Here is a 27,397-nt window from a genome sequence, read left to right on the forward strand (position 1 = left end):
TGACTTTAGGCTAGATACGATGCTTAGTGCATCACAATGGACACCAATTAGAACCACTGATGCTGGTTTATAGTAATCAATCAGCAATGACTGGCAAAGATTAGCTCAGAAAATTTAAGCTATACTGGAAAGAAGTGTTCAGCATAGATGATTCAAGCTCACTGTTAGCTACACTGTCGGGAATGTATGCCTAAGAATAATTATGTGGCAATTACAATTTAAAATGTCCCTAGTAAGCCAGATACAAAACCTATCTACTGTAAGCCTCACTTTGTCCTGTGTGCTTTGAAGAACAAATTGGAGAAAAAAGTTAGATTAATTAGAAGAAAAGAGTTTGAGTGAAGTAAAGGGAGAATGTCTGGGCAATGCCATCTATAGAAGTGCAGACAAGACTCTGTGGTGATTACAAAGTGATACTTTATCTAGCAGTTGATGATAAGCAATATCCATTGTTTACTTCACAGGATTTAGTCGCAGAGTTGTCAGGAACCAAACCTTTTACCAAACTAAATCTATCAAATATAAATGCATAGATGAACCTGGATTAAAATGGCATCAATATTTGTTGGTCAGTGCAAGGTCTTTACTCATACACACTACATAATCATGTGAAATTGTCACCAAAGGTCTTTCATGCTACAAATGAAAAGCTATTACAAAGTACTCGTCATTGTCCATGCATTGAAGATGATGCAACAATAGCCACAAGTACCAAAACACAAAATCTTCAAATGTTAGAAGTGCTCTGGTGGCCACACAAACACAAAGTAAATCTCCAAAGAAACAAATGTGCTTTCACACAAAAAGCCAAAGTTTAACTTCAACAAAAGGTAGAAGCAAATGGATTGTAACCAGTGAAAGAAAAACTGCAAGAAATTGTGAAGCCAAGATAACACAGAAACATTGCAGAACGAAAGCCATTCTTAGGCGTGGAGGCACAAGAGACTGCAGATGCTGGATTCAAGGGCAAAAAACAAACTGCTGGAGGAACTCAGCAGGTCAGGCAGCATCTGTGGAGGGAAAAAAAGAATGGTCAATGTTTCAGGTCGAAACCCTGCATTGGGCCTGAGAGCGTAGAGGAAGAATACACAGTATAAAGGAGAGAGGGCGGCTTCTCCAACCTTGTCTACTGCATTCGGTGCTCTCGATGTGGCCTCTTCTACATTGGTGAGGCTAAGCATTGGCGAGGCAACCAGTTTGCTGAGCATCTGCGCTCTGTCTGCAATGGCCGTCCTGAGTTCCCAGTTGCAGACCATTTCACTTCCCCAACCCATTCCCACACTGACCTGTCCATCTTTGGCCTTCTCCACTGCCAGGGTGATGCCAAGAACACCATCTCATTATCAGCCTAAGCAATCTACAACTGAATGGTATGAAGACTGAATTTTCCAAATTCAGACAATCCTTGTGTTCCCCCTCCCCCTCTTTCCAATCTGATTAGGTCCTCCCAACCTCTTTTTTTCCATACATCCCTCTAGTCCATCACCCAATTTTGTTTCCCACCCAATCCACCTCAACCTGGTTCCATCCTCCTATCCTCCTAGTAGGCACACACTTTTCCCACAGGGTCTCCTATCCTCTCCCACTTCTGGTGCCAGATGCCCATCAGCCCTCTCTTACCTGATTCCACTTATCAACTTCCTTATCAGAATCCAGCACTTGCACCTCTTGTGTCTCCACTTCTCACCCCCAACCTCTGTCTCCCAATTCCACCACTCCCCCTCCCTCACCTTGCTCTATCTGCCCATCATTGCTCACTCCACCTAGGTCCACCTATCACCTACCAGCCCCTGCTTTGCCCCTCCCTCTCTCCCTCTCCCCTTTATACTGGCTATCTCCCTGGCTATCTCAGTCCTAATGCAGGGTCTTGACCCGAAACGTCAGTCATTCCTTACCCTCCACAAATGCTGCCTGACCCACTGAGTTCCTCCAGCAATTTTTTTTTCCATTCTTAGGCAAAGTTCAGTATCATGCCAGACTTTTGCCAGATTTTACAGCAGTACTGATGCCATGACACCAGTTACTGAAGAAAAATGAAAACTGAAATTAGGGGAAAGACAGCAAATGGCACATAAATTATAGAAGAACAGCTTGGGTAGTATATGATACAACATATACATTGAAACTTGCACTCGATACCACAGATTAGGGATTGAAAGCTGTAATCACTCAGACAATGGATGATGGTTAAGAAAAATTAATCACCTTTCCATCATCTACACTGACAAAGAGTAGGAATAAATATCCTCAGAATGAGGAAGAAACATTAGGTATTATCTTTGGAGTGAAAAAGTTTCATCAGTTCCTATAGAGCAGACTTTTTACCTTGGTCACATACCGTTCTTAGCAATTATGGTCTTAAATTGGAATGTCATTGAGAATGCAAAAGTGGATCACTCCCTTATCTCAGTATGATTTCACATGGGATATCAAAGGTTAAAGCAAATGCTAATATAGGTGTGTTGTGAGAATTCAGATACAGGGTGTGAAAGGATGAATATATAGACGTTTTTCCAATCACAGCAATGGAGCTTGGCAAGAAGACACAAGATGATATTGTTTACAATGGTCATACAAAATAAGTTTAAAAGGATGATTGAATCAGAGAGATGTTTGGATACATGAGACTGTAGTATACAGAATAAATGAGACTGCATGATAATTATGATGGACTTGTTAACAGTCTTCGGTTGTTAATTGGGGACAATTTTTATATCAAATGTAATGAAAATACAATGCTCAAAAGAGCTTTGCATGAAACATTCTAGTATTGTGAGTGTGAATATCATAGGGGTATATGTGATTATGAATCTATTCCAAAAGTTGATCAGTGGAGATTGTAGAAGCATCAACACAAGATTCTATGGAATTCAGTCCAGAAGGACACCTTCCTCAAGACTAGAAGTAGATACAATAGCAATGACACAAGTTCTTTTGAACAGATCAAAGTGACTCAAGAAACCTATGAGTAGGTAAAATCTGTAAATAATGTGTACCTACACATCATTATTTTTTCAAAAGGACTGAAGCAGTGTAGTTTGCATGACATATGTAAATTAAGAAACATGTGTGCGAGCAGTGTTATTAGTGGAACAAATCAGTTGCATGTGTTTTCACAACTCCTTATGTCTCTTTATGTGTCTTTGTATACTCTGCATTCCTTAGATTCAAAGTAAGGAATTTATACACAAACACATACACTGCAACCATGATAATGTTAATGGATTTGCATGGGATGCTAAATAGTTTGAAATAACATCTTACCTGTCAGCCAGACGGTGCAACCACGGAATCCTCTCCGAGTGCCAACGATTTGGCCTCTCTTGCTTCGACTAACGTGATGGGACTGATATACTACGTTGGTGGACTTCTGAATTTCCTGTGAAAACAGCAAGCATTATTTGTCAGCCACTTTCTAACAGGGTAACACTCTAGAACAATATGTACTGGGCCTAATTTCCCAGTTTTACTGGACGAAAGGGGGATCTCAAGAAAAATTACAGAAAAGAATGGAGACTCAAGCAACTGCAAAAGCTGGATTAAAAATCAAACTGCCATAATGAAGGGTCTCAACTCAAAATGTTGACCATCCCTTTGCTGAGTTCCTCTAGCAGTTTGTTTTATGTTACAGAAAATAACATTTGTCAGATGTGAATGCAGGAGGAGGAGGAATTGACTAGCTAGCTCCTTAAGCCTGCCCCATCATTCAATCTGATCATGGCTGATGTTCCCCAGCCTTCAACTCCTCTTCGGTGCCAGTCCCCCATAACCCTGAATTCAGTCAAAAAAATTACTTATATTTCCTTTAAATACTCCCGGTGATCCAGCCTCCACAACCATATGGAATAGAGAGTTCCAGAGATTCACCACCCTCTATGAGTTGAAATTCCTGTGCACCTCAGTTTTAAATGGCTGCCCCCTCTATCTTGTAACTATGTCCCCTCGTTCGAGACTCCTCCAGTAATGATAGCACCAATCCCATCATGCCCATTTGGGATCTTAGCTGTTCCAATAAAATCACCCCGTATTCTTCTAAACCCCAAAGAATTGAGATCCAACATGTTGCTACGTGTGGTGACTGAGGAATACGTCACCTGACATCTCTGCTTCGCAATTTGTTCTATTTGCCTCAAGCTTCCTGTTGCTCAATGCTCCATTTCTGAACAGGAAAAGGGATTAGGTAATTGCCTGGCACCTGCTTGTGGAATCATTGATGTGGCATAAGCAGGAATAGAGGAGCAGCAGGCCTAACTCAGCCAAATATATTTTATCCTTCCCTGTGACATGAAGTTGATCTTTGGCTTGCAGCCAAAGTGTGTGTTGTCAATGGTGATTTGAAGTCCTCCATATGTTATCGACGGGAGCCCATATTAACATTATGAGGGGCGTTTACTCAAAATGGTTTGTGATAGACCAAATTTGAGACCATCATTTGATGAGATTTAGAAACATATACATATTTTTGTTGAAAATAATACATGAAATCCACAAAATATTGCCCACTGTGTTACATGATTCACTATAAACAAAACAAATGGACAATTAATGAAACCTTCTTTGTAATGGATATGCCGGGAAATTAATGATTTAGGGTTTTTGCTTGTGTAAACTCACATACTACCAAACTAACAAGAACTGAATGCAGTTCATTAAAAGCCCTTCACTTTTATTAAACTTTTGCCTTTGCTTTTGCACAAAAAGATTGGATTATTGCCAAACAATTGATAAGAGTTCAAGCCATATATGAAAAGACCTCCAACTGGTCTTTTTTTTTCTTATTTAGCTTCATTTGTTGAGTGATTATAGAATGGAAAGCAATTGATGTGCATTGTGGACTAGCTTTCTATCATGCCTCACTATGAGCTAGGAGACAACTACCAGTACACTTTCCTAATCAAAACAAAACAGATGATTAACATTGGGCAAGCATCACAGCTCTTCATTTATCAGTCTAATAAACATGTCAAATATTGTCATCTCTTTAATTGGAAACAAAAGCTCTAGCCAAATGTAAAACTTTTCCACTTGAACAAAGGACCCCTGCAGGTGAACCTATACTAAGGCACCATTATGTCAAGAATACATTGGCTATATTTTGTTATTCACTAATTTCATTCAAAATAATAAGATTTCTAGTTAATTATGTGATTTGTATACAAAGCAACAGTCCTTCAACATCACCAACATGGACTTACATTGTGTTTTCTACACTGATTCTTAGGTTGTTACAATGGTGGTTTTACACAGTACAACAATTTTCAGGCTTCTGCCTTCCAAAATCAAGCTACAATATACAATTGCTGCAGAGCAGTATAACTTCTTCCAAGGCCAAGAATACTTTACTGCCTCTCTCCTCCTTATGGCAATCCCCCTGTGAAATTCCCAACTTACACTGTGGCAGATGTAGGGAGATCAAACACTGGATTCATATCCTGTGTGGGAGATATGCTTTAAAATTCAACAAATTGATAATGGAAAGGGGTCTATCTATCCTCATGCCTTTCCCACTTTCACTATGATTTCTGGGAATTTTTTATATGGGATCTCACTATGCAGACATGTTGGTTAAAGATGAGTGATTATGCATCAAATGTAATACTCTGCTGCAAACTGGAGTGTTCTGAGACTGGAAAGGTGCTTTGACAATGAGCACCATTTCTGCCTCCATAGCTTTCCTCAGTGCTCTCTCTTTCTCATATTTCCTGATTAGGTTGGAAGAGCCCAATCAGTCCTTCAAATCTATGCCAGCCCCAGAGCAATCATCCCATTTCCCCAGTTATTTCGCTGTAGCCTATCCTCTCTCATATGGCCATCAACTACCCCCTGCAATCCCCTACACCGATTCTCCTCACCCAACTACACTTAGGGGTAACTTACAGCAGGCAATTAACCTCCCAAACAGCTTATCTCCGGGATGTGGGAGGGAACTGGAGCTCCCAGAGGAAACTAATGCAGTCACAAGGGGAATGTGCAAATTCCACACAGATAGCAGCCAATGGACTCCAGAAGATAGCCCACTGGTAACATTAAATGGAACTTCATGGGGGAACAGAAGACCCTTAGGGAATAGTGAATGATACATATCCTTTGTTTGAATATATTCTTATCAACAAAATACATGAGATAGACTTTAATCCTTGGAACTCACTGATATTGTTTATCTACGTCAAATAAATCTAGTACCTGTTCAGTTAAATAAGTTGTAAAATAAATCTAGTACCTGCTCTAAGTACCTACTCATTTGAAACTATGTACTTCTAGGCATCTGGTCTGCACATTACAACTGTATAAGCTAAGACCATAGATCTGAAGAAACCAAATGAATAACATGGGATCCAAAGCCAGTGGCAGCATCATATCCACATTTGCCCTTGGAAGTATTCATTCTTGGTGAAGAATGTGAAAATACCCAAGCAAAAAATAAGCTGCTGGAAGAACTCTGCGGGTTGAGCAGCATTTGTGGAGACAAAGGGATGATCAACGCTCCAGGTCGAGACTCTGCATCAGGACTGAGAGTGTAGAGGGAAGATAGCCAGTATATAGAAGCAAGAGGAAGGGTGAGAGAAAGGCTGGTAGGTGATAGGTGGAACAAGATAAGGGAGAGATGATGGGCAGATGGAACTAGGTGGGGGAGGTGAACCAAGGGAGAAGAAACCCAGGAAGATAGGATGGTGGTAGAGGTTAACGCTAAAATAAAAGCAAAAGGGAGGGCATACAAGGAAGCAAAAATTAGTGGGAAAACAGAAGACTGGGAAACTTCTAAAAACTTACAGAAAGAGACTAAAAAGGTCATTAGGAATGAAAAGATGAATTATGAAAGGAAGTTGGCAGATAATATACAAAAGGATACTAAGAGTTTTTTAAAATATATGAAGAGTAAAAGAGAAACACGGGTAGATATAGGACCAATTGAAAATAGTGCGGGAGAGATTATAATGGATAACAAAAAGATGGCAGAGGAACTAAATGAGTATTTTGCATCAGTCTTTACTGTGGAAGACATCAGCAATATACCTGATAGACATGGGTCTCAGGGGATAGAACTGAGTTCAGTCAAAATTAATAGATAGAAGGTGCTCGGGAAGCTAAATGGACTAAGGACAGATAAGTCTCCCGGACCAGATGAAGTGCACACTTGGGGTCTGAAGGAGGTGGCTTTAGAGATTGTGGAGGCATTGGTGATAATTTTCCAGGCATCAATAGACTCTGGCATGGTTCTGGAGGAATGGAAGGTCGCAAATGTAGTTCCACTGTATAAGAAAAGTGGGAGGCAGCATAAGGGAAATTACAGACCTATTAGTCTGATATCGGTGGTCAGAAAGTTATTGGAGTCGATCCTCAAGGACGAGGTTATGGAATACCCAGAGGTGCATGACAAGATAGGTCCAAGCCAGCATGGTTTCGTGAAGGGAAGATCCTGCCTGACCAACCTATTGGAGTATTTTTAAGGATATCTCAAGTAGGATTGACAAGGGAGAGGCTGTGGATGTTGTGTATTTGGATTTTCAAAAGACCTTCGACAAGGTGCTGCACAAGAGGCTGCTTAATAACATGAGAGCTCATGGAATTACAGGAAGGATATTAGAATGGGTGAAGCATTGGCTGATAGGCAGAAAGCAAAGGGTAGGAATAAAAGGATCCTGTTCTGGTTGGCTGCCGGTTATCGGTGGTGTTCAGCAAGGGTCGGTGTTGGGGCCGCTTCTTTTTACACTGTATATCGATGACTTAGATTATGGAGTAAATGGTTTTGTGGCTCAGTTTGCAGATGACACCAAGATAGGTGGAGGAGTAGGGAGTATTGAAGAAACAGGAAGGTTGCAGAGAGACAGACAGTTTAGGAGCATGGGCAAAGAAACGGCAGATGAGATTCAATGTTGACAAATGTGTGGTTGTACACTATGGAAGAAGGAATAAATGGGCAGATTATTATCTAGATGGGGAGAAAATTCAAAGTACAGAAGTGCAAAGGGACTTGGGGGTCCTCGTGCAGGATACCCTAAAGGTTAACCACCAGGTTGGATCCGCGATAAGTAAAGCGAATGCTATGTTGGCATTCATTTTGAGAGGTATAACATATAAAAGTAAGGAAGTGTTGGTGAGGCTCTATGGGGCACTGGTGAGACCTCATTTAGAATACTGTGTGCAGTTTTGGGCCCCTTATCTTAGGAAGGATGTACTGATGTTGGAGAGGGTTCAGAGAAAATTTACGAGGATGATTCCCGGAATGAAAGGGCTTACATACGATGAGCGATTGTCGACTCTTGGACTGTACTCATTGGAGTACAGAAGAATGAGAGGGGACCTCATAGAAACATTCCGAGTGTTGAAAGGACTGGACAGAGGAGATGTGGCTAAGTTGTATCCCTTGGTGGGTGAGTCCAGGACTAGAGGGCACAGTCTTAGAATTAGAGGGTACCCATTTAAAACAGAAATGAGAAGAAATTTCTTTAGCCAGAGGGTCGTGGATTTATGGAATTCTTTGCCACATAAAGCTGTGGAGGCCCAATCATTGGGGATGGTTAAGGAGGAGATTGATAGGTATCTAATTAGTCAAGGTATCAAGGGATATGGGGGAAAGGCCAGGAATTAGGGCTATATGGGAATAGTTTAGCTCATGGTGAGGTAGCGGACCAGACTCGATGGGCCGTATGGCCTACTTCTGCTCCTTTGTCTTGTGTGATCTTGTGATTGTGGGTGATGGGCAGATAGAACCAGGTGAGAGAGGATGATGAGTCTCAGTAGCAGTGAGGGGAGGATGGGAGAGAGACCCTGGGTGGACTGGTGAGAGTGGGAAAGAAACACGGGGAATTCTTTACCTGAAATACCTTAAAAATAAACACAGGGTGAGTGGGTAACCAGAAATACCTTGCACCTTAACGTTTTCAGGTAATACATAAATGTATTCAGTCAGGATCTCTGTCCCCCTCCAATTCTGGCCTTTTATGTAGCCCTAGTTTCCATTGTTTCATCACCATGGCCATAGATTTAGCTGCCTACACTACACTCCATCTCCAAGGCTCAACTCCTTTCCAATTCTCTCGAAAAACCTACCTCTTTGATCAAGGTTTTGACCACCTATGCTAATACCTCTTTATGCTTCTGGACAATGCTCCAGTTGAGAGGAGTGCAAGCTACATGCAAAAAGACTTCCAAGAGGTCTTTATTTCTTAATGCTCCTGTGCAGCCCTTTGGGATGGTGACAGAGAGAAGGGAGGTGAAGAGAGAGGGAGAACAGGGTGCATATGGTGGTTGGAGAGTGGGATTGGGTGAAGGGGAGAGGAGAAGTGGGGAAGAGACAGTGGGGTATGGAGAGAGAGAGTGGGATGAATGAGAAGGAAGAGGAGGGATGGGGCTATAAAGGAAGTGGGTGAAGGAGCAGAGAGGAGTGAGGGAGGGTGGAAGAGGGGAGGAAAAGAGGAAGGGTGAAGAGGGAGGGGGATCTGAGGGAACGAGATCTGTGGAAGAGAATGTGGAAAGAACATGCATTTTTGTCTGTAGGGATATGTGCATCAGCGGGGCTAGAGTATGAATAGGCATCTGAGTAGATGCCCATGAATACGTGTGTATTAAATCCATGTGGCGGAGCCAAATCTCCAATTGTCTGCCCTCCTTGCCATTGTGCCAAGGTCTCATTGGGTCAGGACCATCTGGTAGCTGGCAAGCAACAGCACCAGCGTCCCCCCAACCCCCAAGTTAAAATAATTCACACACAACCATCTTCCACTCTGAACCACGCTGAAGAACTGCCTAAGAAGGATTATGTGAAAAATGTTAAATAAATGCAGCTTATTGTTGAAGCAGAGTGGTGGTAGCTACTGCCATGTTATTTGGTCTCTCACTTGCAGATGACTATTTTGCTTGTTGCTTACTTTCTCAGAAATCAGTCAGCCAGTGGTCCACATACAAAATAACTGAATGAATGCTTTGCTACAACAGTCCACAGCTGTGAACAGCATGCTGCTGGGAAACAGCGCCAAGCAAGGATGAAACAGCAGAAAATAGAGGTGAGTGAGAGTATTCAAAGTCTGAATAAGCAATAGGGACTTGGTGTCCTTATCATTTCTTCAGAAATTCAAGAAGGCACAGCAGCATGATAATACATCGCTCAACAAGCAACCTTTTAAAACTAGGAACAAAATGATTGTGTTCATTCAAGAGTCCCAAGCAACTTATAAAGGCATTAACAACAAAATTCTATGAATGGAGGTGGTTATTACCATAATTAAAGAAGTTTAATCTTACACTGTGCCAATGTCTTTTCAAACTTGAAATTAATTTCTAACTTGAAACATATCTTGTTAATTTGACCATTGTAGGATTTAGGTCAAACCCAAATGCTGTAAATTGAGCCTTATTCATGACAAGAAGTTGTAGTGAGTAATAATTGAAACTAGGTTTTTGCTCAAGTTTAAAATAAATAAATTTGTATCTGTCATTGAAGCAATAGTTTTTAGATCAGGCTACAGTATTATTTCTGAGGAACTTAGTTCAGTAGGTACTACATAGCATAATGAATCACATTACTAGACAACGTTCTGGTAAATATATTTTGTCATTGCATATTTTAATGGAAGGCCAACTTTTGAGTTGAGTTTTATACTTAGCTCAGATTCAGATAAGATAAAATAAAATGGAGGCTTAAATAAATTTTATAACAGCAAATGTCTCAGCATAAACCAGATAAAATCTGCTGTATCTTTTCTACATGTCAATGATAATCCCAGGTATTACAAAAACACATAATCAAGGTTAATTGATGGATTGCACAGAATTCAGCACCAAACCTCAGTGGTGACAGAGCTAAGCCGGGTGACTTCAGTTGTTTTATTGTTGAGCTCAGGAAATTTTGGAGCTAACAGCTAACAGGAAGTCGAAGAACAACCCTAGATTCATTGCAGGGTCGGCTGGATCTGGCCAGTTTTTGTTTTCCCTGTGCTTGCAGATGAACTCACCAGGCAGTAAACAAGTCGATCAGAGTGGAATAAATTGAGCACATATCATTTGTGAACAGAGGTCACCATATGGACATGAGATAGGAAGCAATCATTCTGTTGGGACAGGGAGAAATGGAATAACAAGAATTTGATACTATGGAGGGGACTGGTGCACAAAGTTGGTGAATTGGAACAAAAGGTTTTAAAAGTGATAAAGAAAATATTGTCTGTGGGCTGTTACAGTGAAGTAAAAAATGATTTTGGCAGAAGCATACCTAACGCTGTCGTGTAAAGAGAAACTCGTTTGAATGGATTGAATCAGGGAGTGGTAGGGTTGGTGAACACACAGTTGATTGTTAAGAAAACAGGTTTGATGAGATTGACTGAGGAGGCGGTAATGGAACTAAATTGCAGTGAAGGTTGGAAAGAGGATGGGGATAGTTTGGGAGGACAATTAGGGGAATGAACACCATTGCCCACAGCTCTGCCTTCAATACTATAATTCCAAGCAAATTCATCACCAGACTCCGAGACCTGGGACTCAACACCTCCCTCTGTAACTGGATCCTTGACTTCCTGACCAATAGACCGCAATCAGTGAGGATAGGCAGCAACACCTCCGGCACGATTATTCTCAACACTGGTGCCCCACAAGGCTGCGTCCTCAGCCCCCTACTCTAATCCCTATACACTCACGACTGTGTGGCCAGATTCTGTTCTAACTGCATCTACAAGTTTGCAGACGATACCACCAGAATGGGCCATATCTCAAATAATGATGAGTCGGAGTACAGGAAAGGAATAGAGAGCTTAGTGACATGGTGTCATGACAACAACCTTTCCCTCAATGTCAGCAAAACAACAGAGCTGGTCATTGACTTCAGGAAAGGGGGGTGGTGCACATGCTCCTGTCTACATCAACGGTGCTGAGATCAAGAGGGTTGAGAGCTTCAAGTTCCTAGGAGTGAACTCACCAATAGCCTGTCCTGGTCCAACCATTTTGGCACCACGGCCAAGAAAGCTCACCAGCACCTCTAATTCCTCAGGAGGCTAAAGAAGTTTGACATGTCCCCTTTAACACTCACCAATTGTTATTGATGCACCATAGAAAGCATCCTATCTGGATGCATCACAGCTTGGTATGGCAACTGCTCTGCAGAGAGAAACTGCAGAGGGTTGTGGAGGCAGCTCAGCACATCATGGAAACCAGCCTCCCCTCTATGGACTCTGTCTACACTTCTTGCAGCCTCGGTAAAGCAGCCAGCATAATCAAAGACCCCACCCACTCCAGACATTCTCCCTTCTCCCCTCTCCCAACGGGCAGAAGATACACAAGCCTGAAAGCATGTACCACCATGCTTAAGGACAGCTTCTATCCTGCTGTTATAAGACTATTGAACAGTTACCTAGTATGATAAAATAGACTTTTGAACTCACAATCTACCTCGTTATGTCCTTGCACTATGGAAGACATCAGCAATATACCTGATAGTCAGGGGTCTCAGGGGATAGAACTGAGTTCAGTCAAGGTTACTAGATGCTCGGGAAGCTAAAAGGACTAAGGACAGATAAGTCTCCTGGACCGGATGAAATGCACCCTCAGGTTCTGAAGGAGGTGGCTTTAGAGATTGTGGAGGCATTGGAGATAATTTTCCAGGCATCAATAGACTCTGACATAGTTCTGGAGGAATGGAAGGTCGCAAATGTAGTTCCGCTGTATAAAAAAGGTGGGAGGCAGCATAACAGAAATTACAGACCTATTAGTCTGACATCGGTGGTCGGAAAGTTATTGGAGTCGATTCTCAAGGACAAGGTTATGGAATGCCCAGAGGTGTCTGACAAGACAGGTCTAAGCCAGCATGGTTTCGTGAAGGGAAGATCCTGCCTGACCAACCTATTGGAATTTTTTGAGGAAATCTCAAGTAGGATGGATAAGGGAGAGGCTGTGGATGTTGTGTATTTAGATTTTTTTGTACTTGCCTTCAACAAGGTGCCGCACAAGAGGCTGATTAATAAGATGAGAGGTCATGGAATTACAGGTAGGATAGCAGAATGGGCGGGGCATTGGCTGGTAGGCAAAAAGCAAAAGGGTGGGAATAAAAGGATCCTGTTCTGGCTGGCTGCCGGTTACCAGTGATGTTCAGCAAGGGTTGATGTTGGGGCCGCTTCTTTTTACACTGTATATCGATGATTTGGATTATGGAGTAAACGGTTTTGCGGCTAAGTTTGCAGATGACACCAAGATAGGTGGAGGAGTAGGGAGTATTGAAGAAACAGGAAGGTTGCAGAGAGACTTAGACAGTTTAGGAGCATGGGCAAAGAAACGGCAGATGAGATTCAATGTTGACAAATGTGTGGTTGTACACTATGGAAGAAGGAATAAATGGGCAGATTATTATCTAGATGGGGAGAAAATTCAAAGTACAGAAGTGCAAAGGGACTTGGGGGTCCTCGTGCAGGATACCCTAAAGGTTAACCACCAGGTTGGATCCGCGATAAGTAAAGCGAATGCTATGTTGGCATTCATTTAGAGGGGTATAACATATAAAAGTAAGGAAGTGTTGATGAGGCTCTATGAGGCACTGGTGAGACCTCATTTGGCACACTGTGTGCAGTTTAGGGCCCCTTATCTTAGGAAGGATGTACTGATGTTGGAGAGGGTTCAGAGAAGATTTACGAGGATGATTCCCAGAATGAAAGGGCTTACATATGATGAGCGATTGTCGGCTCTTGGACTGTACTCATTGGAGTACAGAAGAATGAGAGGGGACCTCATAGAAACATTCCGAGTGTTGAAAGGACTGGACAGAGGAGATGTGACTAAGTTGTTTCCCTTGGTGGATGAGTCTAGGACTAGAGGGCACAGTCTTAGAATTAGAGGGTACCCATTTAAAACAGAAATGAGAAGAAATTTCTTTAGCCAGAGGGTTGTGGATTTATGGAATTCTTTGCCACATACAGCTGTGGAGGCCCAATCATTGGGGGTGTTTAAGGAAGAGATTGATAGGTATCTAATTAGTCAAGGTATCGAGGGATATGGGGAAAAGGCCGGAAATTGGGGCTAGATGGGAATTGCTTAGCTCATGGTGAGGAAGTGGAGCAGACTCGATGGGCCGAATGGCCTGTTTCTGCTCCTTTGTCTTGTGATCTTATTGTCTACCTGCACTGCACTTTCTCTGTAGCTGTGACACTTTACTCTGCATTCTGTATTGGTTTACCTTCAACTACCTCAAAACACTGTGTAATGAATTGATCTGTATGAACGGTATGCAAGACAAGTTTTTCACTGTACCTCAGTACAAGTGACAATAATAAACCAATTCCAATTCCAATTCCATTAGAAGCTGGATGGATTAAAGCAGTGTAGAGTGATGTGCACAGCGGGAAGCAGAAATGAAGCAGATGATTGATAACCAAGGATGGTTATCAATCATCATGGCCTCAGAAGTACTTGGTTTATCACGCTGAACAACTTCACAAATCACTGGATGGTTTTGGATGGGATTGGCAGAATTTATGTAAAGGGTAAAATTAATAGGAGAACGGAGGAAATGAAAGATGGTCAGGCACAAAAGGCAGGAGTGATTCAGTAACAAAACAAGTGATGATTCAATGTGAAAAGATGTGACGATAGGATTAATGCTCATTTAAACATCCTGACAAAGACCAGATAAAAGGTCTCAACCTGAAACATGAACTGTCCATTTCCTTCCACAGATGCTGCCTGATCCACTGAGTTCCTCCAGCAGCTCGTTTCTTGCTCCAGGTTCCAGCATCTGCAGTCTCTTGTGTCTCTATCAAAGACCTCTTTTGTTCTCTATTCCCCTTCTCTCCTTTCTTCACTCCTTAAGCGGGCTTCATCGTTTCTAAGTTTTGACTTGAAATGTTAACTTTATTTCTCCCTCCACAGAGGTTCCTGTTCTTCTGACTATTTCAAACATTTTCTGTTTATTATTTTATATGAAATAAAAGACTGTTGGTTACACTTCCACATTCCTTTCCTAACGCGTTGCGACCACAGCTACAGGACTGACTTTCACTCAAAAGCACACTGCTACAGAGGCTGGTAATTAATTGACCATCAATCATTATTTTTAGGAAATAAAAAAAATTATTGAGAAAGGAGCAGGGAAGAGAGAAATCTTAGAGAAATTTAAGATTTTGTAGAAATTATTGAGACACTTCAGAAAAAATTCGAGGAAAAACATGAACTTCCCCACTGATAAAAGAAAATACTGTACAGTCATAGAGCTTATTTCATTGCTTAAGAACTTTACAGCCAGTAGACATACATATAAAGGTATCCAGGACAATGGATCAATGTTTTCAGGTTGTGATGAGGAAAAATTTCTTCACGTAGTGGATATTCTTTGGAATTCTCTATCTCAGAGCGCTGCAGATGCTCATTCAGTAAGCATTGGGATTGATGTGACCTTTGGAGACTAAGAGAATCAAGGGCTGTAACAGGAAAATTGAGCTGATGTTAAATTTTGTCTGTGATCTTATTGAAAAGCATAACAGCCTTAAGTGGTTGTGGCATGCTGCTGCTTCTATTATGATTTTAAGTAATCTTTTTTGATGTTGCTTAAGGAAAAGTTTCACCCAGAACTCCATACAGAACTCTCCTACTCTTCAAAATAGAAAAATCAGCATTTTTTTATAAGCGTGCAGAAGGGATCACTTGGTTTCACATCTCACCCCACAGAAACAAGTATAACAATGCAGCATTCCATCAGTATTGCAATGGAATGCCAGTTCTGGTCGTGAACCTTTGACTCACAAGTAAGGTCGCTAAGAGTGCTATGTTTTTTTTATTCTTTGCCTTCTTGAATTGCTGCAGTCCTTCTCCTGACAGAACCTGTTCCATCCCTAAATATCCTTGTGCTTCATAAGCTCGTTTTACAGGAAAGCATCATAGTCTCTTCTTTTCAAAGGTCATGAAGACTCAATAATTTCTACTGCAAGTTGATTATTAACAAGTTGATGTTTATTTCTTTTTAGTTAGAATTAAGAATAGCATGGAATGTATGAACTTCACTGTTGTTTATAATTGGTTATCATTACATTGACAATTCCTCTCTGATATAATTGAATCATCAGGCATGCAGCTAAAGGATCTGTTGCAAAAAAGATTGCTGGTCTTATCATCTGTTAACAGGAGGTTTTTCAGCCTAACGATCAGGATAACTTTGACAATCTGGCCCCTTTATATTTGGAAACCCTAGTCGAGTTAGAGACAGCTTCCTTTGTGGTCAAAATTACAAACAGCGGAAAGAAAATGCCAATAAAAAACTGAATAATTAACTTCCTTTTGCGCAGAAAAATCAAAGTGTGGAGGTGTTCTCCTTTTCCCAGCATCAGTGAAAGCAGAAGAAATTGCTTCGTTAACAGTGCTTGTTGGCAGAGCTAGCTGCCATAACTTTTGACACAGTGACGTGTCAAGTAAGTGAAACAGTAAGGCAGTGTTTGAAAGGCTTCTTTCTAACTGCTCACGGCAGACACTCTCAGGCTTCACTGTAAACCAATACTAAGCAGCGCTGAATACATTCACTGTTCACAACGTATGTTCAGCAGATTATGCAATCTCACTTTACTCAAACACTGTTAGGTGTTGTGTAAATCGACTGCCACAGAGGTACAAAAGAGAGTCTGTATTCATAGTCTGGGGGCACTTGCTTCCTACCTACTCATCTCCCCCACCCTCTAAATTCAGACATGCCTGAAATCATTTCACCCCTCCCAGATATGACTCCCATTTGCCCCGGTCTTTTTGAATTCTTCTTCTCTCTTCTGCACTCTTTGGCCACAGGCTCTCATTTTCCCCTGACCCTTCTAATCAATTCCAGCCCCCAACTCACCCTTAGAGCACCTATCCTACCAGCAGCTTCTTCCAGCAGCCCCCACCACCCCGATCACTTTTCCAATCTTCCCATCCATCCACTCCATTCCCCGGCTACAGCTGGGTGCCAAATGTTTATCCACCCCACAATCAACTGGGTCCTGATGTTAAATACGACAGGGAAACCCCTTCTTCTGATTTTCCCAATCCCATATCAGCTTTCACCTGCACCTGTCCTACTTCATACTCCCTGAAATCCTCCACACCTTCTTCCTCACTACCTTCAAGCCAATATCAGAGCCCTATGTATTAATAAATCAGAAATGTTAATAAATCAGAAACCTTTTTTGGAAAGTGGGGAATTAAGGTAGTTCTCCAAGGACTGAGGGCTCCAGTTTGAAAATGTTTGTGCACATAATATTTTGTAGATTATATGTGGTTTCCATTTGATTGTGTTTCAATCCTTGGTTCGATTTTCTGGAGTTTTGTGTTCTTAACACATGATCTTACTAGATCAGATGGTCTTACTTTGTTTTCAGTTTATTGACAGCTGTTTTTTAATCATTCAGAAACTTTGCTTTCACGTGTATTTTTGGCTTTGCTGGCCTCTTCTCAGTGTCAATGATTGATTTGTTATTTTGGAAAATAGAAACACCTAGTAGTTTGTAATTTGACCACTAAAAGGTCATTGTCAGCTGTAATACAGTTGTCTGCAAAACCCGTTAACTGTGTTTATGCATACAACAGAACAATATATACTTTCCTTCCTCCCTTTGCTTAAAGACTCACCTGAAAGATGACACTTTCAACAGTGCAGCACTCACTCAGTAGAGCCCTGTAGAGTTAATAATGGTTAATTTTAGTTATTTGCTAACTGTCCAAAGTTAGCAAATAACTAAAGTTAAATCTAAGTTTAGTTTGCACATATTAATGCAGAGCACTGTACTCAGAAAGTCATGTTAATTTAGAAAGAAATTTATGATGAGCCCAGAGAAGAGCTTACAGCTTGGCTATATCAATAAGTGAAATGTATTGTGTTGAAACAGGCCATTTGTCCCATCCACTCTCTGTTGGTGATCTAATAATACTTGCCATATGACTTCCTCTTCAGCACTATTTATTTATTTTTGTAACTTATGGTCATTTTTATGTCTTGCACTATACTGCTCCCGCAAAACAAGAAATTTCACAATATATGTTAGTGATAATAAACCTGATTCTGATGCGAGGGTCACTGGGGCATCCAGATGACATTCACACAACACATTAAAAATAGTTTCTGCCTCAGAAGTGATTGCAATAGGGAAGGAGAAAAGAAACCATCTCAAAGCACTGGGAAGTCCTGACCCATCCAATGAATCATGTGTGTTCAAATATATATGGCATTAATAAATGTGGCTTCAGGTTATTTGCAATACATTCAGGGAGTCTCATAATTGTTGAACCTTTACTAAATTGCAACTTCATCAAGGTGCAGTGTAACTAGCTTTCTTTGATACAATACCATGTGCATATCCAGCCTTCAGTAAACAATAAAAATATTTTGGCAGCAGAGAGATCAGAAGTATAATGACCCAAGTGACATATTTATCATCCTCCAAAAGTATAAATCTAATATTTCCTAATAATATTAACAATCCATTCAATAAGGAGCTTTACTTAAACTTGTCTGTTGTTCCCTTAGCTCAAATTTATTAATGTAACTTTACATAAAAAAATCAGAAACCGTGGCAATAAAGTTCCTCAGACGCTGATCCAGGAAATTAAACTCTATTGAATAGTTCGGTTCAGAACTTAGACAGTGAATCCCAGGACATATCTTATCTGGCACATGTCTGTTCAGGGTGGTGTGCGACAATTAAAAGAAAGTTAGCTGTGCCAAGAATCTAAGCTTTTTCTTAATCATGGCCCTGTGACACTGGCAAGTTGAGTAAGATCGGGAAAGGTGTATTGTCCTGCATACTGAAACTGCTGTAAAAGCATTGATGATGACATCAATAAATTAAATATTTAATTGGAACAGTACCAATTAATTATTATACTTGAACCAGTCTGAGAACTCATACATTGAACTAAATGCAATATATGAATAAACATGGTGTAGATATCCTTTGAATGAAAATTCTCATTCCATGTTCAACTGAAAATAAATTTATAACCTTCATGAATGTTTCCTGTTGATTAATAATGAATGTTGAGAGTTCTTTTTATACAGTAATTTTTTTGAAGCATATTGGAAGAGTTTAGTTAAAACCTTGAAACATAAATTAGGAAAGGAAATATAATCCTTTTGCACCAAAGTCAAATATTTCTTGGATTTCCATAAATGATCTATCATTTAACCAAAACATTTGAACAGGTTAAAAACTATTAATACAGAGATATACCTATGGCGTTGTCCCTCAGTCCTCTCTGAGTTTTTATTGTTCATCACTAAGTAAATATTGATTAAAAAAATAGTTAAAGAAATTTCTTCATGACCCCCTTTGAGCATTGAGAAAGACATCTAACTGTAAGAAGTTATAAAAGACTGAGTTTGGTTCATTGGTAGCATACTCAGTTCTGAATGATAGTTCTAAACTCACATCTGCCATGTGAACAGCACATCAAAGGTTGATATTTCAGTATTGCTTTAAGAATGTAATGCATTGCCTAATTAATTTGATGCCTTCCTTTGCATTATGTTTGCTTTTCTGATATTCCCGATCAAGTTGATGTAAAAGATCCCACAGCACTGTTCAAAGTGCAGAGGATTTCTCATCAATCTTCCTCTCTTGGTTAACACCAGCAGAAACAGATAGTAATTTATCCTTCACCTTATTGCTCTTTGCGGCAAGACTCAAAACATAGTTTCCTGCATTTGTGAACCATTGTATGGCTGTCTTCTGAGTTATGCAATATAGCAGGAATCTAACTGCTGTACTTTTAGAAAGGACAATATTTAAAGTTCTTGATGCTCTTATATTACATTGCTAAGTTTTCATTCAACTCAACTTCCTTACATGTACTTTTCTAGTTTTCTAAATATCAATTATTATTATAAGATAAGATCTTTATTAGTCACATGTACATTGAAACACACAGTGAAATACATCTTTTGCGTAGTGATTTTGGGGGGCAGCCCACAAGTGTCTCCACTCTTCTGGCGCCAACATAGCATGCCCATAACTTCCTATCCTGTATGCCTTTGGAATGTGGGAGGAAACCGGAGCACCCGGAGGAAACCCACACAGACATGGGGAGAACGTACAAACTCCTTACAGACAGTGGCCAGATTTGTCACTGGCGCTGTAAAGCATTATGCTAACCACTATGCTACTGTGCCTGCCAGTAACATTATCCCAGTAACATTTTCTGAAAGTAAATGTTCGTGATTGTTTAGTCCTTGTTCTAGACAAACTCAGCCTGTCTACTTCACCTTGAATAAAGATATCAGAAAAGCTAATTTGTCAGAAGATGTGTGTGTAACTAAATTCCAACATTTTAATTTTACAGAGACTAACCTAAAATTGAGATATATACATGAGATTGAAATAGAAGATGAACTATCAGAAATATTTTAAAATAAAGAATTTTAATGATTTAACCAAACGTGGAACTTTGAAATATTCTGAAGGAACTAGGCGCCACAATCATTTCTCAGAGCCAGGGAAGAATATTATTACTTGTTCTATGAAGTAATGATGGATCATTACATATTAAAAGCAAAGTTATACCACATTCAACAAGGCTTATCATTTTAATATCTTTTGTATGATCTGTCAATACATTAACTTCAAAAAGACTTCTAGCTGCAGTGATTTCAGCGGCGCATGTTGCAGTGCAGGATATCACTGATAACAACATCGAGATTTCCATACAAGACAAGGGCAGACTCCTGAAGCTGCTATCGGTTTGACAGTGAATGCTACTCCCTGATTTCACTCTTCAAAGGCCTTGCTTTAATTTCAAGATCGTCTCCTCTAATTTTGGAGTACTCCACAAGAGAAGATAGTTTTGTCTTCTTTAAATCTTTTACTTCTTGTGATCTCCAAGTGCCTGCTTCCCTTGTCTTTGCAGAAGATATAGTTTCCTTGGGTTGCCTGGCACTGTTGAAGAAATATTGCATTGTTGTTGTAGCACATCTTATAGATGGGACACACTGCAGCCCTATTGCTCCTTGGAGAGTTTGCTTAAACTGGTGGATGGGGTGACAATTAAATGGCTACTTACTCCTGGATGATGTCTAGCTTCTTGTATTGTTAGAGCTGCACAAATGGAGAGTGTTTCATCGTACTCCTGACCAGTGCCTCGTCAGTGGTGGAAAGGCCTTGGTGTATAAGGATGTGTGTCACATGACTCACTGGCAAATGAAATCAAACTTGGTATAATCACTAGCAAATATCCTCCTTAAAGATGGAGGGAAGGTCAATGATGAAGCAGCCGAACATGGTTGGACCTAGGACAATGTCCTGAGCAACCCCTGCTGTGATTTAATTGACTTAAGCTGATTGGCTTCCAACAACCTCAATATCTTCATTTGTGCTAAGAATGAATCCAGCCAGTGAAAAGTTTACCACCTGATTCCGATAGACTTCAGTTTTACTAGAGCTTCATAATGCCACACTTGATCGAATTCTGCCTCAACTTCAAAAGCAGTCACTCTCACCTCAGCTCTAAGTCAGCTCTTTTGTCCACGTTTGGACAAGACTAATGAAATCTGGAGTGAAGTCGTCCGGGTGAAACACTTACTGAGGATTTGTAAGCAAGCATAAACATAGAACAGTACGGCACAGGAACAGGCCTTTCGACCCACAATATTGTACTGAACTAATTAATAAGCAAGGTACTTGTTCAGCATTTAATTAATGACTGAAAGTATTCAGAGGGGAAGGTATTCTGAGGGGGACACAAGAGACTGCAGATGCTGGAATCCGAAGCAACAAACAATCTGCTGGAAGAACTCAGCAGGTCGAGCAACATCTGTTGGGGGAAATTAATTGTCAACGTTTTGAGTCGAAATTCTGCATCTGAGGAGTGCAGGCAAGGATTCTAACTGGCTGGATTGGGTTTGTCATATTTCTCTATACTGAACATACCTGGACAATTTTTCATTTTGTTGGAATGATGCTGGTGTTGTACTGAAACAGTGTGATGAGTCATGCAACTAGTTCTGAGAGTTGGTTTGCAGCACCACACCTCTCAGGTGGTCCTGGTGAGGGGTCTCAGCCCAAAACATCGACTCTTATTTCCCTCCACAGATGCTGCCTGACCTGCTGAGTTCCTCCAGCACTTATTGTGTATACCTCTCAGGTTCCATAGGTTGTCTGTATTCAGTGTATGCACTCATGTTTTAATGTAAATTGAATTGCCTCTCAATTGGCTTCTGGTGATTGTGGCAACCTCAGGAGGAGACTAAGATAAATCAACCACTCAGCATTTCAGGCTGAGGATGACTGTGAATACTACACCTTATTTCTCTATACACATGCCTTGCCCTGTCATCATCGCGGCAGGTATAAAGAGCCCCTTCCTCTTGATAGGTACTTAACTATTTATCACCATGTTTGACTGGATGTGACAGGATTGCAGGTCCTTTATCTGATTGGTTGCTTCTGGTAGCTCAAATTACTTTCCCTCCTGCTTCTAAACTCCTCCCCAAACTAGAGCTGGTCTCTAAGGTTTCCTTAATATGAGAATAAAGGGTATGCCACACCATGAGTCTATAGATTGAGTACAATTCTGCCACTGTTGATGGCCCATGGTGACTCATAAATGCCTAGTTGTAATCTTTTTTACCTCAGTATCATCTTCATAATTGTGTTCTGTAAGCCTTCTGGGATCTTTGTGGGGTGCACAGCTCAGCATTGACTGTCCCAATGGGCTCTGCCAAAAGTTGGAAAGAACCAAAGTGTTTCGACATTTCAATTCTCTTGAGGTAAAGAGCAACAATCATTAACCTGATTGGTTAACTGTTTTTCTGAGAGGAGTGAGATGAACAGGTTTTTTCAGCTACTTAGTTTGGAAACCTTTAAGCAAGGTTATGACAGGCTAATCTTTATCCCACTAACACACTGACCAAAAGTTCACTAACCCCTGGCATAAACCTTATCCAGTTCAAGTTCATTTCACCCTGGATTGGGCATGTAAAAGAGGTTAGGTTACAGGGAAGTAAGAGGAAGATGTGATTGAGGGGGTTGCTCTGACAGCCAGCATTGATCCAATGTCCTCCTTCTATGACAACATGAAATCTAAAGAAGGGAATACTTATTTAGGCTTAAAAGGATGAACTAGTTATATCACAGAGTTATAGTCAAAATGTCGAACAGACAGAAACAGGCCCTTCAGCCCACCACATCCATGCTGACCTGTTTGCCCATCTACACAAATCCCATTTGCCTGCATTAGGACCGTATCCTTCTATGCCTTGCCCAGTTAAGCATCTGTCTAAATGTCTCTTAAATGTAGATATTGTATTTGATTCTACCACCTCCTCTGGCAGCTCATTCCAGATATCAACCACTCTCTGTGTAAAAAAACTTACCCCTCACATCTCCTTTAAAAATCCTTCCTCCCACCTTATATTTATGCCCTTTGTTTTTGATACCCTTCTGTAATTCAGCATTATGATTGATCGAGAAACTAAAAAATTCACATTAAAATGAAAAAAAAGTCTGCCTGATGCACAAGTACTTCCTCAGGGCATGGAAATTTCCTTCAGAAATGTCAAAGTTCCTCTGTGGCTGTATTAACACATATTTTCATCACTCTAACCAAGATAAGTTGGAAAGTAGACACTAAAGGCAAACATTGACCATGAAAAGCACCAGAGAAACTAACTAGAGCATGTTAGGATCCAAGATCTGAATGGAGCACTGTAAATAGGAAAACTTTCAATGAAAGTTTTTCACCAGACAGGAGACTTGTCTGCTTCCTCACACTGACCACATTCACCTAACTGTAGAGACCATCTGAGCCTCCCTCTAAAAACAATAGGTTTTAGTGTGGTTCTTCTTAAAAAGTATGTCTTTCCCCATCTGTCAGGAGGCAGCAGGCATCATCCAATCTGTATTAGGTATTCATGGAAGGAAATACCAAAAAAAACAGCATCACTAGGGAATAGGTCTGATTTCATACTGAACTGTGAAAGGTTTGCTTTCATGAATGAGCCACTGTTCATAATGTACAATCAATGTTTGTTGCTCTCAGCACAGGCATACAAGTGACACCCTACATCGCTCAGACAAGAACATACTGTACTTAGAACCTATTGAAAAGTACAGCTTTGTATCACTTATGCCAGCCCAAGGTAATGAACACCTACATAATCTATGTACCACATCCCTCTATTCGTACATTGGGCTGTAGTAAAAACTACAACGTGCTTTTAAAAGTGTTTGCAAAGAGAATTAATACCCCGTGTTGTGTGTTTATGCACTTTAACACTACTGGGCTCTTAAATATATATTTACGTTAGCGTTATTCAATTGCAGAGATATTCGTAAATCTATTCAAACTAATGCAATCCATTTGTGCATCTTCAGAATAATATTATTCTCCGACCGTATATTTTACACGTTACATACAGAATTCACAGTGTGGTCACACATTAACATTTCTGCTGTGCTTGGAACATATCCTTTCAAAGTTGCTCTTCTTTTCTTTACTCTCGGTGCAAACAACCAGAACCAGACTTCTGCTGCCTGGTGAATGGGCTGCCACTATCCCCGACACGCCTGGTGTTCAGCCCACAATGGTGCAGGACGAAAGGAGCTCACTCACATCATCTTTAACCGGGTTAGTTCCCCCACAGCTGAAGTTAAAGTGTTACCTGAACTCTTCGCCCAGGTCTCTGGATGCGAGCGGGACTCTGATCTGTAACCGCTGGGCTACAACTTGCACCTCCGCCCCCCCCCCCCGTACACCCTGTGCCTTACCGTGTTCAGCTTCTTGTCCCCTGACATGTTGAGACGTGGCCGCGGGATCAGAAGTGCTTTAAACAGGATCGGTCTTCCCCTGGCTGTCCTGATGGAATTGGCTGGGCAGGGAGGGAAGCTACGATGGTTTTTTAATTCACCCAGACACGTAGCATTCCCCCCTCCCCAGCCCCAGAGCACCGATCTGCATATTAATACCCAGCCACGTCATTGGCGGCCGCTGGAAGCACAGGAAACCAGTGTACTGATCTCCTCGAAAAAGTGAAGAAAGGCGTTTGCTTGGCGAAGGCATAACCACAGCGAAGATCCAGAAAGTTAAGCACGTACAGAAGGCGTCTGCTGGGGTCGAAATAAAGCAGGGCTCTTGGAGCAACAGTGCAGACTTCCAGGGAGATCTCTTCCCCTTTTGTCCCGACTTGCATCTCAGTTTCAAGTTCGCCGAGAGACTGTGGCAGTTGCATCGAGGTGATGTGTTTGTCAGCGTTGTGGAAGATTTGCCCCAATTCCCCCTCTCCTGCCGATTTAAATGGAAGGGCCCTGCAGATTTTCGCCTAGGTCTTGGACGTTAATCTCCTCTCTCTCTCTCTCTCTCTGCTAAATTGAATGTTTGGAAGTTGAAAGTTTTGCGGAAATCACCGCTTCTTTGAGGCTGCCCCCATCTCCCTCCCTGTAGGACAGCTTTTCCAGGCTGTGCATGTTTTGTCCCACTCAGCGATGAGTTGCAGACCGATAGCTCGTGAACTACCAATGGTCCCATCCATTTTGCTTGAACAGCCTTCACTTCCTCCTCAGTCTTAACACCTATGGAACCTAAACATGGCGTCATCTCTGGACCCATCTTTCTAAAGCCCTCATGCCAGCTTCGTGCCCTCACCTTTCACAAAAGCCAACTCATTCAAGACATTGTCGTCTAAGCAGCTAAGACCTACTCACTCTCAACTTGCATTCTTGAACATAGAACACAGAACAGTACAACTCAGGAACAGGCCATTCAGCCCACGATGTTGTGCTGAACTAATTAAACTAGTAATTAAGTGCCTAACTAAACTAATCCCTTCTGCCTACACAATGTCCATTTCCCTCCATTCTCTGCACATTCATGTACCTATCTAAGAGTGTTTTAAATGCCCCTATTGTATTTGCCTTCACTACCACCCCTGGCAGCGCATTCCAGGCACCCACCACTCTGTGTAAAAAACTTGCCCCACACATCTCCTTTGAACTTACCCCCTCTCACCTTAACTACATGCCCTCTAGTATTAGACATTTTTACCCTGGGCTAAAGATACCTGCTGTCTGCTCTGTCAATGCCTCTCATAATCTTATAAACGTCTGTTAGGTCTCCCCTCAGCCTCCGCCACTCCAGAGGAAACAGCCCAAGTTTGTCTAACCTTTCCTTATAGCATATGCCCTCTAATTCAGGCAGCATCCTGGTAAACCTCTTCTGCACCCTCTCCAAAGCCTCCACATCTTTCTTATAACAAGGCAACCAGAATTGAATGAAATACTCCAGATGCAGCCTAACCAGAGTTTTATAAAGCTGCAACATAACTTCCTGACTCTTGAACTTGATGCTTTGACTATTAAAGGCAAGCATGCCATACGCCTTCTTTACCACCCTATCAACCTGTGCAGCCACTTTCAGGGACCTATGGATTTGGACCTCGAGATCCCTCTTTACATCAACACAGTGAAGGGTCCTGTCATGAACTGTGTACTGTCCCTTTACATTTGATCTCCCAAAGTGCAACGCCTCACAATTGGCCAGATTAAGCTCCATCTGCCATTTCACCGCCGACATCTGCAACTGATCTATATTCTGCAGTATCCTTTGGCAATCCTCCACACTACCTACAACACCATCAATCTTTGTATCGTCTGTGAACTTACTAAACCATCCATCCACATTTTCATTGATGTCATTTATATATATCACAAACAGCAGAGGTCCCAGTATGAGTCCCTGTGGAACACCACTAGTCACAGACCTCCAGCCAGAATAAGTCCCACCAACCACTACCCTCTGTCTTCTATGGGTAAGCCAATTCTGAATCCAAACGGCCAAGTCACCGAGGATCTCATGCATCTCAGTCTTCTGGATAAGCCTACCATGGGGGACCTTATCTTGGTCCTTATCCTCCTAATTTTAAATTATCTTTACTATGTTTCATGGACTGTCTCTTATGTTCAGCTTTAGATTTTCTTTACTTTTATATCTGTCACTCCCATCCTCCACTCACCCTCCATTATTGTACCATTGAATCTTCAGCCATTTCTACCCCGCTGTCTGGAGCTCAGACTCAAACTTTCTCTTACTTTGTATGCCTTGAGGCCTCTGTTCCAGTTTAAGTTCATAAATAAAGACATGTTGCTGAATATATCCAAGTGCAAACCAGTTCTGGAGGCTGCAGATGCTGGAATCTGGAGTGGGACCAAGTGTAGACTAGCTGACGGTTCTGTGGAGCACCTGGGCTCTGTCTGCAATGGCCATCCTGACCTTCTGGTTGTGTACCATTACAACTCCCCCTCCTGTTCCCACACCAACTGTTGGCCCTCAGCCTTCTCCACTGCCAGAGTGAGGCCAATTGCAAACTAGAAGGACAGCACCTCATATTCCACCTGGGCAGTCAACAACCCAATGGTATGAACATTGAATTTTACAACTTCAGGTAACCCACAGTCCCTGTGCTCCCTTCTCTCTCCTTCTG

General features: G+C 41.4%; 1 protein-coding gene across 2 annotated transcripts in view; it reads right to left on the reverse strand.

Annotated features, from left to right (window-relative positions):
• Positions 1 to 24,851, reverse strand: part of papss2b (3'-phosphoadenosine 5'-phosphosulfate synthase 2b) — a 76,501-nt gene extending 51,650 nt beyond the window's left edge. Inside the window, exons 1-2 of one of the 2 annotated variants that reach the window (XM_052027858.1) lie at positions 24,690 to 24,851; positions 3,265 to 3,379 (exon numbers count right to left, since the gene is read on the reverse strand). In XM_052027858.1, coding sequence (XP_051883818.1) covers positions 3,265 to 3,379; positions 24,690 to 24,716 — 142 coding nt within the window. In that variant the 5' untranslated portion in view covers positions 24,717 to 24,851. The remainder of the gene's footprint in view (positions 1 to 3,264; positions 3,380 to 24,689) is intronic. The other variant, XM_052027857.1, reaches the window with a different exon arrangement.
• Positions 24,852 to 27,397: the final 2,546 nt, after the last annotated feature.

This window comes from Pristis pectinata, chromosome 12 (assembly GCF_009764475.1).
Source record: "Pristis pectinata isolate sPriPec2 chromosome 12, sPriPec2.1.pri, whole genome shotgun sequence".
NCBI classification, from domain to species: domain Eukaryota; kingdom Metazoa; phylum Chordata; class Chondrichthyes; order Rhinopristiformes; family Pristidae; genus Pristis; species Pristis pectinata.